General features: G+C 36.4%; 2 protein-coding genes across 2 annotated transcripts in view; one reads left to right on the top strand and one right to left on the bottom strand.

Annotated features, from left to right (window-relative positions):
- Positions 1–18,409, top strand: part of LOC117327166 (activating signal cointegrator 1 complex subunit 3-like) — a 268,184-nt gene that overhangs the window by 148,690 nt on the left and 101,085 nt on the right.
- Positions 36–18,409, bottom strand: part of LOC117327167 — a 74,145-nt gene continuing 55,771 nt past the window's right edge. Inside the window, exons 3-8 of the mRNA XM_033884020.1 lie at positions 8,904–9,060; positions 7,062–7,343; positions 3,634–3,975; positions 3,257–3,430; positions 3,042–3,117; positions 36–2,790 (exon numbers count right to left, since the gene is read on the bottom strand). Of these exons, the coding sequence (XP_033739911.1) occupies positions 2,655–2,790; positions 3,042–3,117; positions 3,257–3,430; positions 3,634–3,975; positions 7,062–7,343; positions 8,904–9,060 (1,167 nt within the window). The 3' untranslated portion in view covers positions 36–2,654. The remainder of the gene's footprint in view (positions 2,791–3,041; positions 3,118–3,256; positions 3,431–3,633; positions 3,976–7,061; positions 7,344–8,903; positions 9,061–18,409) is intronic.

Genomic DNA, 18,409 nt, shown 5'->3' with positions numbered 1-18,409 from the left:
TAAAATTGTTGATCAACAAATAAAAAAGATGCAAATTAATTTTCATTTGATTTTTTATTAATTTTTTGGACATATAAATACTGCGGCACATCTTTTGGCCTTGCAAAGACGTTCATACAGCAACAAGTTAAATTATTTAAATTATCAAATACATGTACATCAAATGTCTCATAATAATAAATACTCAGATTTCAACACAAAATAATATTTAAGTTTATAATGATAAATTATCAACTCTTCAATACATTTCACTTTCTGTCTTTTCTTTCTTTCCCTTCTTACTTTATGATCTGTCTCTCTCTCTCTCTGTGTCTCTCTTTCTTTCTCTGTCTCTCTCTCCATAAATAACAACTACTAGCATAGCTAATAAATGATGCCCTTGTATGTGTGTGTTTTTGATTATCTTGTTTTCGTTCATTTAACTCTCATATGCATTAATTAACATGAATTATCTAGTACAAATTTTGCGACTTGTTTAAGGAAAAATTAAGCCTTATAATTATGACTAAAAATAATATAATATTTCTCTTGTTTAAAGATATGTCACAACAAAGAGATCTAGAAACAGAGCCTGTTTGCTATACAATTTGGACATTTTCCATTAGAGTTGGGGAATGGCTTATGCAGAAGGAATGGTGCTCTATTAATGTAGAGCATGAATGTGATTCTCAATAAATTAAATGCCATGTGTAACAGATAGAAGCTAATAAATGGTGTCTATATTGTAGTAAGCACTGGCATAGTATAATTCAATATATTAAGACTAGATGATGCCAAACGAAATAAAACACTAGTGTATCACAGACAGTCGTCCCGAAAACATTCTCACATATGCTTATGTTTTAGACAGCCGCGTAAAAGTAATTAAGAATAGAAACCAAGGAATTATGCTCATCTTAAAAAAAATATTGCACAGCGGTTTTTGGGTTAAGCACAATATCTTTCATAATCAAATTTTTTGAAATTTTGTTTGAAAGAAAATTTAAAGTGATGTTCCATTATCTTATTTTGTGTCGTTGTTATAATGCTGTCATAATTAACAGATGCTTATGGAGAACATTCCCCAGGCCCCTAACACATATACTAATCAAATATATACATGTTACACAGTGACGTTCACTGTCATGGTAGCTTCCTAAAGCTTTTGGTACAGTACACACGGAAATGTCTGTCCACTTTTATATCAATTAAAAAAAAAATAAATAAAAAAAATTAACACTTCAGAAATCCTAACTAAAATGCTGCTAGGTTATTCATTTCATTCCGATTGACATAAACCCGGTGTTGAAGCAGATTTTACAAAATGATAATAAATTTGGTTATCAGCCATATCTATTGATGTTCAATAACTGATAGCTGACGTTTACAGGGCTAATTTATAACATCAATATTAAGCGTTAATTGTGGTCTGATGACATACGAGTGTCTAGAGACAAAAAAACCCAGTAGGATGCAGATATGGAAAAATCAATAACGATTTAGTTTGTACAGTTAAGAACATCAGTCAATTATTGATACCGACAATGTACTGGCAAATATGGATACAGTATGTGCGTTTACAGATGGTTGCCAAGCAACATATTTATAGCAAAACTAAGCAGATTGATGAAAATGTTTGAAAATTCAAAAATCCTAATTATGGAAATTTTGTACTTTTAGAATTTTTTTTTTTTTTGTAATTGTTTTATTTTTGAAAGGTAGAATTTTATTTTGAAAATAATACAATGAAACAGAATATGCCGGAAGAGATAGGTTTACCGGATGGAAAGGGAAATATAAAAAAGGAAACATATGTATAGGATAGAGAGAAAATATAAGAAGGAAGCATAAATTAATAATGTAATGTATAGATTTGAAGTGTCATATTAATATACATTAGAGTTGTATAAATGTAGCACTTTATATTAGATATATACATGAAAAAACAAATATTGAACATGAATCTATATACAATGAATAAATTAAACTACCGAGAGTGTTATTGCACATCAATTTTATCAACGTGTAGTTCCTCAAGTCCACATTGCACAACCTTGTAACCGTTTCACTGCACAGAGAATGATGGGTACGCCATATCGGGTATTTGTATTGTCACCTGCTGACGCTGTCGGCTCAGGTGTATGGATTTTACCTGTGGCGTCCCGTCGATCCACTCCTCCTTCCTGTTCAAACTCCCAGGTAAAAAGCTCACCTGTGTTTACTCAGGCAGAAAACAGATAAAAACGGCACTTTTTATATCACAGAAAAAAAATCTTGTCTTTTACATAATTTCTAAAATCTACAATTGCTGAAGCACATCGAAGTTCATTGTCCAGCAAGCTGTACTTGTAGCTGTTTGTGCACTAGATATTGTAGGGTAGGTTTAGAAATCATGATTAGTCAACGCAGTAGTAAATACTGTTCTTTGATGAGTTGCTTTGGAAGCCTCTTCTTCCATAGCACAATCCTTTATGCAAAAATTCATTTTTTGTCCTTTGAATGTGAAATGGAATATTAATGATATGATTGGCTGGATTAGATCCAAGGTCATGATCAAGGTCACATGTAAAAGTCGTAGCTGCACTTTAAGTTTGTGTGTGATGTTCGGAGATCACATCTCGCTACCCCAACACACCATGTGTGAGATCACAAAGGATTAGAATGGCCGTCAACACTCAACAGTCCACATAGTTGTAACAAATGTCCGTTCGCGGAATCGTATTTTGTTGGAACTCATTGCTGTTTCTGTAACCGGGATTCTGTACCTCGATAAACTGGTTCTTGTCCCTCCTCCTCTTTCTTTCTCGTGACCTGCAGAAATTCAAGTGATTGAAATAAATGTCGAGACTTTTTTTTTCTTTTGTAAAAGTGATAGGATTTTAAATTGGGAAACATTTAGTAATTTTTCATAGAAGTAGGGAATTATTGGTGTCATTTAAAGTTTTGTTTTTGCTGTTCAATATTTATCAAAGAAGTATTAAATTCAAATAATTTAAAAATATAAAATTTGGGAAATCTGAAAGAAAATAATGAAGATTTATTATGGATCGAGAAATACATACCATTTAACGATTAGCAGAACGAGCAGGATCACCAACACAAAACTCAGGGTACCAATAACTCCGCCCACAATGGCAGCTGTAAAGATAAAACGATTACATTTTAAACAAGTTACAATAAAACAGGTCAGATGGAAAGAACATATAAATGTCACACTTAGAGAATGAATCCTAAGAATTGAGGATTGACGGATCAATTTTAGAGGTAAGATTCTTACCGAATGGCAATTTTTCTGCTTTATCCACGTTGACGTTATTAACAGTCTTGGTGATAGGAATGACGTGTTTTGGCGAGATTGTCGTCATTATCGGACCTACAGGCTGTGACGTCTTCTTGTTGGTGATCACAGCAGAGGTCGGTCGTTGAGTGGTGGTTGTCAGTGCTGGTGTGGCTGTAACGAAAACCAAGGGGAGATAAGAAATGGAGAAAACAAGAAATATACACTGCAGTTGATAATTTAAAAAAAAAATGAAACCGTAGCTTGTAATTTTAAAATAATGGAATTATTCAGTATATTTGTAATTTGAAAAAAAAATAAAAAAAAAAATAACAAATTCTTTAAAATTTGTTAGAAAACCATTCGAGTGTTCTTACCTTCATAGTACAACCAGAATCCCTTGTAGTTATTTCTGCTGTTGGTTGACAGCCTGAGTGTAAGGTTCTTCCAGGAGACTGGACTAGGTTCATTCCCTCGTTTTCCACAAAGTGTAAGAGATTGTATGGTGTCCTGGGCAAGCATGTAGTCAGAACATGTGCTGCTGGCCATCTCAAGGTCAAGGTCAAGGATGTAGAGTTTGAGATGCTGGTAGCTTTCTACTTGAATGCGGGTAGTACAGTTGATGTTTGGGCCGTAGTTATTCGGGTAACCGGGGGTAACTATGTACCCCTGCTGGGCCGTGATCATTGGAGCATCACAGATGTTTTTTGTTTCAGTCACTGAAAAGACAGAAAATTTACATGTACATTAAAAAATGTATTTTACAGAAAATGTAATACCTTGTATTAACAGAAGCATAATTGTAGTAAGTTGTTTTCTGTGATGAATTTAAGTTACTATGGTTATTTTTGGAAGACAAAGTATAAATTATACACATAAAGTATCTATAAAATTCTAAATTATTTTCAAAGTATTGATTATACACATAAAGTATCTATAAAATTCTAAATTATTTTCAGTGAATGTCACATTTCAAATCAATTTATTACTACATATCTGAAATCATAAAAGAAGATACCCAGATTTTTGATGGAGTACATGTTTACATAACTTGGACCATACAACATATAATGGTATTTATGTATGGGTTGCTGGCTGGGTTTCTCTTAAATTGATTCAGACAACAATAATGGAGGTTTAATTCCTTCACTGTTTTTTCATTATATTTACAGCTGAATTACATTACTGGCAAACACTTTTTGCTGCATTGTTTTTGTAAAAAATTAATTTGAATTTTTATCTTGAAATTTGCATTTGTTTGGTGAATAACTATCATCTTGAACATTAATCAGTATGGGTGTATTAAAGGTAAATTTTAGCTGTGTCTTGTTACCATGTAAACCTAACAGATGTAACAGATAGCTAGCATAATTTACTATAGCCTCTTTATCAACTATGTGTAAATATTTGAGAAATCAACATCTGGCGTGCTTCCCCGCCAATCTCGGAATAGATAAGTTGGGGTTTAAAAATACTTTCACATTCAACATACTACTGGTCTGTGCATTTTGAACGAACAGATGAAAATAAGAGACAGATGCAAGTATCTCAAAGCAAACTGTTGATAGGCTGAGCACCGAAAAACAAGCCAGGCAGATGGTCCTGCTGTCTTTGTTCCCCGCGCGACACAAATAACCTGAGGCCGTCAGTCGGCCATTCAACTACACAGATATTCGCTCAAGGATTCAGAATTAAATTATCAAAATTAAAGGCGGGCTGGCGGCACGCGTTTGTCATCAGCAGAACACTTCTAGGGATCTGATAGAATTTAAATACAGCTTCATCTGGTAATTGAGGGGAAAGCGTGAAGTTGTCAAGTCAACTTCAGATAGCTGTTGTAAAATCAGTGTTCCTCAAATTATCCTCAAAGTGTAAGAAAAATTAAATTATTCATTACATAGGAAAAACAGTGTGAGGATATGAAAACTAGTGTGATCAGTGTAGCATTGAATAGGTTTATAGACAAGATTGATGGTACTAAGATTTGGGACGGATTTACCTGTACTGTAATTTGATATTTTATTTCGGGTGTGTTCAGTTTAGTTTGTGGTTTTCAGTTCAGGACAATTAGATATAAGCATAACAGGACATTGTAATACGATATATTTTAAAACGAAAAAATTCTGCCTGAATTAAAAGAAGGAAAAAAATATCGATTAGGATTATTTGTTCATCTGTCATTCACTTGACATGATCATCGTGACGTAATCTTTGATAAGGTCAGGACGAGTATAGACACCATTATTCCATAATGACAGTTCGCTTATTGTTTAGATTAAAGACAAGATATACTAAATCGTTGTTGGATTCAATATTTGATTCATACAATATTGTTTGTTCTGTCACTATATATATTTCTAATATATCATAATTTTTCAACTTTTGATGACATTTATTTTTAGACAAAGCTACACACACACAAATAAGTTATAATACTGCCACAGGTTTCTTTACTGAAGGGCCGTATAAACAGATAGGATTTAATGAATTATTCATTAACATATTGGGCGGGTAATTAGATAAAATTTGCACCGTTTTGACTCCCATTAATGAGTGTTAGCCGTTTGTTTACGGAGGACTGTGGTATTAGGTGTCTCTACAGACAGTGAAACACACCTTTGATCCTAAACTTGTTATTTCTTGGCTATAAACATATTCCCTTTTACCACTTGTAAGACGATCGACTTACAAATAATACAGAGTCTTGTACCATATCTCATGACACTAACAGATCATATGTTTATCAATTATGGACGGAAAGTTGACTTTTCACTCTACACTGCTGATACACAATGTTCATTAGAGGGGACTGGGTCTATATTATAGGCGTTTACTGGGGGACAGGGCGCCTGATGTCGGGCGCGTGCAGGGGGAGGATACTCTCCCTACCTGATTGGATACAGATGCTGGTGTCGACAGTTGATGGACCTTTCCATGTTTAGGTTTGAAGATTACAGACTTTAGACAGTAGTTACCACAGATTATGCCCTCTGTCCGGCTCTACATCTTCCCCCATGTCCTTCACTAATTAGCAAAGTCTGTTTTTGTTTTTCTACTTGACTTCCTGCGGAGTGGTCAGACGTTTTGTTATGTTTTTTTGAAGGTATCTGAGTGAGAGAATTTCGTTTTGAGTTTGAGGGACGAGAGAGGTGACTGTCTGGTCATATCGTTAGATAGAACTTCCCTGTGGTCCCTAACTGTTTAGTGGCACGTGCCACGCTGAACCTGCCATGCCAAAACTCGTAAACTTCATGTAGAGCTTTAAGCTCAACAATCACATCGGTACTGCACCAGATGGAGTTTTTCCTAATGGAATTTGTGGTATTATTTCTATAAGGACATAAAATTGTTCCTTTATCGCTTGTGTCAGTGACTTTTGCACTTGTCTTATTATGACCAGATGTAGGTAAATTTTATCACAATTTCTTATTACAGCCATATGTCTGCATACATTTTGATACGGAATGAGTATTTGGGTTCTAATAAGTTTGTTGTCAGTATAAATTTGTTATAAAAAAAAATATAGATATTCTGATGGTCCTTAACTTTCGATCTCTATTTCAAATGTATAAACATTTACCATTGCTAACTTTTAGTCAGCTACATTGTATTGGTTTGAAAATATTCTGATTATTAAAAGAAAATTCATATTTGTTTATTTTACAAGGGATGACATGTAGGGTTAACTGCATCGAAGTAAGTTTTTCTTGTTTGTAAATCACATGATCGGCCTGAGGGGAAACCCCGTATAGGCCTTCTATAGATAGCTTTATATATTTCTCGGACATTATTTTATGTGTCTTACCTGGGATGCACTCATATTCCACATGGAAGTAGTTGCTAGGTTTATTGCAGGAGGAGATAACTCTTCCGACACCCCCACTCGGGAGATTGATCGAGCAGGATTCGCGTCCTACACATGGGTAAAGCTTGCGTTCCTCGTCGATACAGTCTCCGGGCTGGAGACTGCAGAGTCCAGCGGGATTGTATCCGTACAGTGTCCGGGTGATTCTGATCATGTATCCGTATCCACACTTAAAGTTTAATACTTTCTGGGCGAAGCATGCACTGTTTGACAATGGCGTACCTGTTGGGGAAAAGACAATATGTATCAAAAAACCTTGTTGGGTGAAAGTGAAGGACAGATGGGAAGAATGGACATATAATAGCTTGGAAAGGTATAAGAACTCAAAGAGAGGATTAAGAATATTGATTTAGATTGATGAGAATGCTTATGAACCAGCATCAGATATATTTAGGAGCCGATACGTGATGTTTTGAGAGAGGAGAACCATGTCATTAGACTGCGATTTAGTATTGTACCCGGCCCCCTATACCCTATCATTATACATGTTGTATAGAAGAGAGATTAGCCATGGTCCGATGTAAAACCTGTTTATATGTTAATAAGCCTATCCCTTCACACAAAGTTTGAAGTTTTGGAGACTTTTCCAAAAAAAAAAACATTTTCAAATTCTTGATGATTTCATTGGTTAAATTCGAAAGAAATTCAAATTTGAGACCAATCCGTAAGCTTGATATATTCGTTACGTTCAAACTTCACTGACATCGTTATTGGCAAATATTTAGGATATGTGACTTTTTGAATGAAAATGTTAATGTACTTATTACCAAGTTTGTGTCAACACTTAAAGATATGGAATGGATCTGTACTTAAACAAAATATGTGACAAGGTTGTCTTGCATTGTTAAAACTTGTGAACCATTGTACTATTTGGACATTCATACCTATATAGCCCGACAAACTTTACCCTACAAATGGAAGATGACACAGATATGATGCTTCAAAAACATCTAACATTAGATTTTGGAATCTAGTTGAAATTTTAATGAAGTAAAAACAGAATATTTTCAATACTTCTAATTTTTTTTTAAATTTTCAATGAATATTAATTTTGTATAGTTAGCAGTTGGAAGTATTAACTTAGCTGTTATCAAAAATCTGTATTATGAAAAGATTTTGTTGCACAATTTTTAACTGGCCCATATTTCTTAATGTTAATGTTATAGTTGTCTTGTGACAAAAAGATATGTTCATGCTATAGAAATATTAATGTTCACAAGAAAAAATATAAAAGTTGAGCATATAAGGGAGTAATTCATAACAATGTTTCAACATTGGTGGGAACACAGTGATTTACTCGTGCTATCAGGCTAGGTAGATCTTTTATTGTGTATAGTATCTATTGTTTATTGTGATTTACATAAATCTATTGTAGTCCTAGGACTAAAACAATTGTTCTTATCTATGTAGATCTATTGATAACATCAAGATTTCATTGCATATCAGTTGATATGACCTATGTTGAAACTTTACCAGTGTGTGAACTGAAATCTTCTGGGAACCTACATGGTCCACCTGGGCGAGACACCTATGATATATATACACTTATAGCTTTTAATCAATCAATTATTAAAAAAATGAACAATTTTTTGAAAAAATGAAGGGAATCCAATAAAAATGCATTAATGTGATGATGAAATTGATTTTACATTTACCTGAGTTTAATAGTATACCTGTTCAAAGTAAATTACCTCAGATAAGTGTAAACAGGTAATATTGTGAAATTGTAGCTTTCACTTTTGATACCTGTGATTATTAGTATAGATATAAACAGTGACTTACCTGCCAAACAATGTATAGCCATAGTTAGTGTTAGGATGACCACAGTGACGATTTTCTGTAAACAATCCATGTTTGATATATTATTGAAGTTGTTGGTTTTGGTGATCAGCTTTCTCGAGATTGTTCCTCTAATCCATCCACATGACGGTCCGTATACCTGTAGGAATCGTAGGTGACAAGTTACTTATACTGACAATATCACTATGACAGCTTAACCTGTAGTCACTGAACACCTATCACTGAACATCAAGTGACAGACTTGTGAAGAGTGTATTTGAAATCTTTGGAGGTCTGTAGTGTTCACTATCTCGTGTGTAACTGGCTGCTCTCCAGAATGTGTGGGGCTTATATAGCAGAGCCTCGTGCTTCTACCCTGACAGACAGGGACACCGCTGCTATTGAAATGAAGGTCTAATTAAATTTTTCTCCCAATTGTTTACGGCCCTTATCTTTCCCTATTGTAATGGGACATGATGCCTACAGATCCCTTACAAAGGGCCAGCATCGGTAAGGGGGAGGAGCTGTCACCTAACTCCGCCTCCTCCCGGCACACTTGGAGAGACACAGATGTTTAACTACGCTATCTGTCCCCGAAATCAAAACTTGATATTTACATGGACCTTTATCAGACACGACAATAATTTATTTGTTTTTTGTAGCATTGTCTTTTAAATCCATTGTTTTATTATTTTTGATTTTATCTACTATTTAAATTCTTGCTAGAATGCAAATAACTTGAAGGCAATCTATCAGATAGAGGTTGTGGTGACTTTTACTATTACAGGTATAGCTAATCACAAAAGTCCGCCAAAATTCTTAACACCTGTCAGGTGAAAATGGGGATAAAAGCCTTTGATGTTTATGGAGAGTCCATGAAAAGATTAGGTCTCCAGTGTATGATATGGCCCGTTACCCCAGCAGTATCTGTTCAGGGCTCAGCCAATCAGGGTACAGCTATTTGATGTGGTGGAGTGTGCCGCTATTTTGACAGAGCTAACAATGGGTTGATATGTACACAGGGGGTGATAAGGACCAGCCTCCTCGTCACCTGGCCACGCGACTACCGTCACGGTCGGCTGATTGTCAACAAAGCCAGCCGACCAGGTAACAAAGAGTTGTCGCGTGCTGGTAATCCTGGATCCCTCCCTCTGGTGTCCTTGTGCTGGGCCGTAAACAGCCATTGTGTGAGCACACATGGTCTAGGGTAACTGCTGCCACATGCCTCCAACACCCTACCAACCAATCAGAATCACCGATTCACCAAAACAGAAAGCTGGCGTGTGAGGGCTGTGTACTTGGCACACGACTCTGACCCCAGAATTGGGGGAATCATCACTTGGGTGACTGTTTGTTTAGTGTTTAGATAGCACAACAGAAAGTAGTGTATTTATATATATCTGATACAGTATGTATACATCACCTGTCGGCTTATAGACTCCCTATCTAAAGATAGAGGTCATCTTCCTACTTGTCACAAAGCTAATTAATTCTGATTTACAGGTAGGAAACTTATTATAAAGCTTCAAAGTTCTCATCACTGGAAGGTAAACAATAATAAGATTTTGATTTCAACTGTTCAATTCAATCTACATTTTCTCATAAACTCAAACCTATTTAAAAAAAAACTGATTGACATAGCGTAGATATTTTATAATTTTTTTTCCTCTGGAGCCCCTAAACTGCTGTCCCTGTACCAGATGTTGTTACATTACAACCAGTTATAGATGTCACTCTGAGAGAAAATAAATTTTAGGGCTTTACAAGCTGTTGTCTATTATTAGGTAATCCCTGATAAAATAGGTCGGGATATTCTCAAATTTGTGCAACATATGGTATCTAATTTACCCGTTAAATTTTTAAAGTCCAACAGCACTTTGAACATAAAGTCTATTCCCGTTATTGATAGAATGTGATCTATTGTTCGGAAATGTCCTCATTTAGGACCCGTAGGCTGTGTGATTCGGCTATAAAGTGAACTACCGAAGACAGATGTTACATCTGAAATAACTGTACTTCAGAGGAGGGAAATCTCCGTATGAATAATTAACACAAATTTTGGCGCGTGCCTGGTGAAATATGAGGTGTTCTGAAGGGCGCCCAAGACAGGTGCTGTATGTGACAGGTGTGTATATAGGGACAGAATACCTGTACAGGTGTGCCTCTACACCTGTATCAGAGGCTACTCATTAGATATTTATATCACCTTTCCGTAAGGGGAGGAACGAGCGGGATATCAAACTATATAAGTCACTGTCTCTAGAATATAAAGCCAGGGTAATTTGAAAGGATCATTTAGTTATCCCCTTTTATTGGTATAGTCATTTCGTCTCTGATTGAGTCTCTTTCTGATATAGAAAGGCACGCTTCCTTTATTCCTTTGATGAAGGAGCTTTGACGTTTCAGATTTCAGTTATATTAAGTCCTGTAATTGTCATACATGGTTGGCTTTTTTGCTGAAAACAATATTACGATCTTTTAAATTTTTTCTGGAGGGGAACATTTTTATTTTTTCTGAAATGAAATTTTTTAAGCATTTGATTTTTTTTTTCCCGAAATCTTTAGGTGATGATTTTTTATATATATATGAAAATGTGTGGTAGAAAATATGCTATTAAACATGGAATTAGGTACATTAGCTTTGATTAACGTTTTTAGTATCAATACCAAATTCAGCATTTTAAAAATATTATCCCTCTTATATGTTATAATATTAAATTTTGACAAAAAAAGCTGTATCAGTATTTCAAGAATCTGATACTTAATGTAAAGTTTGAAATGAAACTTACGGTAATTATTTATCAAGATATTTTGTATATTTTAAGTAGCGGACAGAATAGAGACCTTTTAAACATGAGATATAATGTAATAGCACGTGTTTAAATACCAAATCGATTGTGATACAGTTTTGCTGTTATCATCGTTTTATCAGCAATTTTATGTGAGACATTAACTGGTTAAGATTTTGTAAAACAATATAGCTCGAGAGTAGTTGAGTTCTCCATCCTGACGATAGCATGACATCCAGCAGGAACTCTGATACGGTGAAAAGGTGATTACAATTTTAATTTTTATGCATCGTTAAGAAAGTTTACCTAAGTACTTTGTGAAGGCATCAAAGACCACAGGGCCATGTGTCCCATACAGATTATAAATTAACTCTGTGTGTTTTAATTAAAGATGGAGGTGCTTTGACCTGCCGATCAGGATTTGTTGAACGGAAATGAGCTATGATTGTTTATCGGCACCCTAAATACAGTATATGTAATCTGTGAAATAAGAAGGGGGAGGGGTGTTGGTTATAGTTCTTCTTGATTAAGTATAAATTGACTGTTGATGTCTGAAAAATAACCATGATATGTTATGCTGTTTTGATGAGATTTTATAAAAGTATAGGCTATAATTTTTTTTTTTTTATATTTTAAATTACCTTTTTAAGAATAAAGACTATGAGGTTTAATTACTGATATATGCAAAATGCTGCAGTTTTGTAAAACCACAGACTTTAACCTGTAAAGATTATTTATATTGAACTGCAATTGCAAAACAAGCTGAACTTGAATTAATTTCACTTAATGATGAAGGGGTGCAGGAGTCTTACTCTGGGAGAAATTAAGCCTGCGTACCCAAAGAAAACCCACATGGCCGGCAGGTGACCTCATACCTTAATTTTCACATCCGACCGTGGAATCAAACCCTGATCTCATGCTAGCTAGGTGAAAGGCGAGTGTGTTACCAGCACCGCACCACCCGACCATGGAGCTAGGTGAAAGGCGAGTGTGTTACCAGCACCGCACCACCCGACCATGGAGCTAGGTGAAAGGCGAGTGTGTTACCAGCACCGCACCACCCGACCATGGAGCTAGGTGAAAGGCGAGTGTGTTACCAGCACCGCACCACCCGACCATGGAGCTAGGTGAAAGGCGAGTGTGTTACCAGCACCGCACCACCCGACCATGGAGCTAGGTGAAAGGCGAGTGTGTTACCAGCACCACACCACCCGACCATGGATCACCAACAGTCCAGAGTATCGCTCTGTGTATAGAATACCCCGTCACTGGCTCTCAGGTATAATGCTACCTGTACAGCCCCCTCCCCAGTTTATTGATCACGGGGTAGTTGTACCTGTATGCCTTGTTACCAATCTTTATATAAGGCTCTGTCCGATAATCACACATCTGTCTATCTGTTTACATAACGGCCAGCTACAGATTCAGGAACAATCTGTCAGAACGTGCCAGATGGATTTTTATATCAATTTCCAGGGACGCTGGGGTAATATGATAAAACAGAGTGTACGTGTGATTAGCGGACAAGGGTTTGATTTTTTCTGTTAATTTTGTTTAATTATTCAAATGTTTGTCTTCCAAGTTAATTATTCGCCTGTTAAACATGGATCAAAACCAATATGCCTTTGAATGTTTGTCTAATGAAAGCTATCACGAATGTCCTCTGTTACGTACAAACATGGGCATGAGTTGATGTACACATAAACGAGTTGAGTTTCATTAAGAGGACTATAGGGTTTCTTTGTTTGATCCAATGGATGTGTGGGGTTACCTGTCCAACAAGGGTTTTCTCTAGGTTCTTAGGACCCTTTCCACAATTTAAGGCCTCTGAAATATGCATTGATTTCGTCAAACACAATGAGGGTGTCCTTGGTTGTGCTTGTTAAGAGTTGACCCTTAACCGTAGATGTGGAAGAATGATGTTCTATCTAAATCTCGCCTCAAACGTAGAAAACATGACTGAGAACAACAGGATACAATTTCATCATAATGGGGCCAGTGAGTGTTTGTAACAAACTGATGAAGGAAAACGCCCATGGCCATTATTTTGCATCTTCCTCCTTACTCTCACTTAATGTGTGGTGTGAAATTTTTTTCTGGAATAGTGCTCCGAGTTCTTTGAGTCTGGGCAAAATTTTCACCACAAGAACAATTCACGTGTCAAAAAATATCTCGTACAAGGACATCCTGAGTGATTATGGAAGAAGTTGATACAATATATGGAAGAAGTTGATACAATAATGCAAGTGTCAGTTTGTGTACATATGTAGCGGAACTGGACTGGGTCGATCATCGGTGACCAGGTAGCTAAGTAGTAGAGTGTCCAACTCGATGTTGGAGGGTCCTGGGTTCGAACCCTGGTCTGGCTGCTACATTTTCTCTTTCTCCTGTTACATAATTGGAGAGCTTGCCTACCCATGTTTTAAGCATTGGGAGTTATAATGCTTAGCGAGTGAATATCTAATCTTGTGGTCTTCGGGGATGAAGACTTGAAAAAGGTTAGGGAGGAATGTAGCGGAACTTGACTAGGTCAATCATTGGCGACCAGGTAGCTCAGTGGTAGAGTGTCCGTCTAGAGTTTGGAGGGTCCAGGGTTTGAACCCCGGTCTGGCTGCTACATTTTCTCCTTCTGTTACACATATATGTATACAGTTATCAGTTGTTGATACATAGAACTGTTACAATTGACAGATAAAATCATTTGGTTATTAAGTTTTCATCTGTTTAGAATTCTGAAAAGTTCAACAGAAACATCGTGGAGTCCTGGCTTAAATGGGGATAAGAATAGTTAATTTAAAACAATTGTTGAAAATCAAGTTCTATTCATGCTTCTCGCAACAATTATATGTGGATAACATGGTAATTACACCCATCATAAAATGGACAAAAAATGTCCAACAATCCACAGTAATGGTAGCAGGTGTATAGAAATTACTGAAGATAGTGTAACATAAGGCAGGTGTCCACTGTAATACAGGTGTGGAGTTAGTATAGGGGCGAGTTGGTATATAGGGGCGGAAGTAGGGTTTAGTGGGGTGATGGTAGGTTAAAGAAATTGTTTGAGGTTAGGAATGAAGAGTTATATGTGTTAGGGACAATGGGGGAGCCTTACGTTCTCTCCTGACACAGTTATAAGTTATATTATAAGGTGGTATACAGTGGTATAGTTGCTGCGGATGCTGACATCGTCATGGTTGGGAGGTTGAGTGTGACAATCAGATTAATTGACTCTCGCTACTGTGAAAGAGATGATGAATTAATGAACACCTAAGTTTGGTTTATACTGTTTTGTTGAGTGTATATCCTTCGTAGCTGTTACGGTTCACAACTTACACCTACTTAACACGCCACAATATATCGGTGATGAGTTTTTGATATTAGTCAATGTTACAGAACCTAATTTACACTTTAGAGTCTGTTATTCTTCAGTCATATTAAAATTCTCCACATGAAGGTAGAATTTCATGCCCCTAATACATAAATATATGTAATGTAATGATTCTTTTCTCTATGCAATCTCTCACTCATGATTTCTGTAAAAAATAATGCTGACATGTTGCTAATGCAGTAAATGTGGTAGATTTCATAGATTACATGCAAATTAACTGGTATTCCAAGGTTAGCTTCACTGTACATAGCAGAGTTATAGCCGATTAGGCATCTGAATTAGAATCTGTTCTGTACAAAATGCCATTACAGGAAAGCTTTTATTGGAATCTGTTTTCTAACGCCATTGTTGAATGACACCTTACGACTTGGTTTTTTCCTGTAACCATATAGCAAATGACAATTTAGCCCTTTATTGTAACCAAGGACAACTAGGTTCTTCCAGCTAACTGCATCCCAGGTTACGTACTTCTCTGTAACCCAGGCCACTGACAACCCTGTCCTTCCCTGTAACCCAGGCCACTGACAACTTGGTCCTTCTCTGTAACCCAGGACACTGACAACTCTGTCCTTCTCTGTAACCCAGGACACTGAAAACTCTGTCCTTCCCTGTAACCCAGGCCACTGACAACTTTGTCCTTCCCTGTAACCCAGGCCACTGACAACTCTGTCCTTCCCTGTAACTCAGGCCACTGACAACTCTGTCCTTCCCTGTAACCCAGGACACTGACAACTCTGTCCTTCTCTGTAACCCAGGACACTGACAACTCTGTCCTTCTCTGTAACCCAGGACACTGACAACTCTGTCCTTCCCTGTAACCCAGGCCACTGACAACTCTGTCCTTCTCTGTAACCCAGGACACTGACAATTCTGTCCTTCTCTGTAACCCAGGACACTGACAACTCTGTCCTTTCCTGTAACCCAGGACACTGACAACTCTGTCCTTCTCTGTAACCCAGGCCACTGACAACTCTGTCCTTTCCTGTAACCCAGGACAATGACAAATCTGTCCTTTCCTGTAACCCAGGACACTGACAACTCTATCCTTCCCTGTAACCAAGGACACTGACAACTCTGTCCTTCTCTGTAACCCAGGACACTGACAACTAGCTCTGTCCTTCTCTGTAACCCAGACACTGATAACTCTGTCCTTTCCTGTAACCCAGAACACTGACAACTTAATAATTTCTTGTATCAATGATTTTAATCTAGATTTGAAATTCATAATGTTTCATCTATTGAAATGAAATTTCCCTTCTGTGAAATGTTGCTGATGTTGTTAGATTGAGATGTAATATGACATGCCCTAGTAATTTACAGGTTTGCTGTATAACATCTAGTCTATATATCAGGCCTTTATTCATTGTAAAGTTAATTGGCATACATAATTGATTTCTGTTAATGTGTCTGATCAATATACCATGATTCTATAACTCTGTGAATCTATATACAGAGAGCTGCTTCTCACTCCCCTACAGTATCACTCTCCGTTTACCTGTCATGTACTGGTCAATAATTGTACTGGTCAGGGGTGTTAATTTGTTGACCAATACCATTAGATGGGTTATTGGTCACGGTGATAATTAATATGATATGATGATAATTGATTGGTTATTAATGAGTTAATAGCTGGTGATTGACACGTACTTAAATCAGTCATGAGCTGATATATAGGTAACGGAGATAATTAACTTCTGTATACAGGTGAGTATATATATATATGTTTACATACCTGTTTATTGGTACAGGTAATATATATAGTTAATTAGCATACCTGTAAACAGTTATATATCTCTACTGATAAACATCTTTATCAGAAAGTATCTGGACCTAAACTGGTTTCCTGTCAGCTTATACTGTGAAGTAATATCCATTGAATTCATTAATGCAGACAGCTAAAAATTGCTTCATAGGTGTTGTGATCTACAACATACTAAGAAATTCTGTGATACAACTGGTAGAAACTGCTTTTCCTGACACTTGACATTATTTGACATCCTTGTTGTAAAATGGAACCTGTCTTTACTGACACCTGCCTTTAAGGAAATCAATTGTGATGTTTAGTGAAACCTGCCTATTCCGACACCTGACTATAAAGAATCCTAATGTTTAGTGAAACCTGCCTATTCCGACACCTGACTTTAAGGAATCCCAATGTATAGTGAAACCTGCCTTTACTGACAGTGGTTATATCAACATTGACCTATTGAATATTGCAACCTGTCTTTACTGACACCTGTCTTAATGGAAATACTGTGATGCAGTGGAACTTGCATTTCCCTGACACACCTTTCAATAATGGCATCCTCGTACCGTGAAACCTGTCTTTACTGACACCTGCCTTAAGGAACTTGTTTGGTATATAGTGAAACCTGTCTTTATCGTCACTGTCAATTAGTCCTTTTATCCTACGTTAAACTTGCTCAGAAATGTCCGATGTTACCTCGCTCAGAAATGTCAGATGTTACCTTGCCCAGAAATATGTCTGACGTTACATTGCTTAGAAATGTCATATGGTGCTCCTTTTCTGTTAGATTTTTTTTTTTTTTTTTCAATTTAAAATTTTCCTTTCTGACATTTTCATTGTGATTTCCAAAAAAACTTAGTGAAGAACAATGATGCGACATACTACAGGTATCCGCTGTATAATGAAAAAAATAATTTCCTCATTTATTCATAGTTTCTATTAGGATATAACGCTATTAAAATTCATTACTACGTTGTTAGCGTAGAATTTCAGCACATTTCACTGATGGTTATAACGAAGCATCACAGACAGTCGGTATAACCTCCACACTTCGCAAGCGTTTGATCTGTTTGATGAAGAATTGTGTTTTACTAAGATGGGTGTAAACATGTGTTTTCCATTTCACCAGTAAATGGTTGAAGAATTTCCAACTCTCCCCGCCTATTTACTGTGTCTGGTCTGCATTGTCCCTAAACATGTAGATCAAACGATTTGTCTCCGCAACATTTTAACGTGCTCAACAACATTCCAATTTCCCTTGTTATCTTTATATTCATAATCACCAGCCATGAATTAAAACTTAACAAAATACATATATGAATGTATACCCAACTACCAATGAAAATGTTTTCAATTCTCTTCCATTCAGCCCGCCGGCTGCATTTATTCATGACATATATTGCCAGTTTAGTTATACATGTATTAGGCAATGAAGTCTTCAGCTATTTCGGTGTTATAGTCTCATTATTTTCAAGACTGACTTTTTTTCACAAAGTTTTTTTACTTTTGAAACCACCATGCCAATTATTCATCATGCTTTTAGATATACAGTTCATAGATTGAAATTCGAACTCAGTGTATTAAA

This window comes from Pecten maximus, chromosome 5, assembly GCF_902652985.1.
Source record: "Pecten maximus chromosome 5, xPecMax1.1, whole genome shotgun sequence".
Taxonomy (NCBI): Eukaryota; Metazoa; Mollusca; class Bivalvia; order Pectinida; family Pectinidae; genus Pecten; species Pecten maximus.
This window is presented reverse-complemented; position numbering and strand designations above follow the sequence as displayed.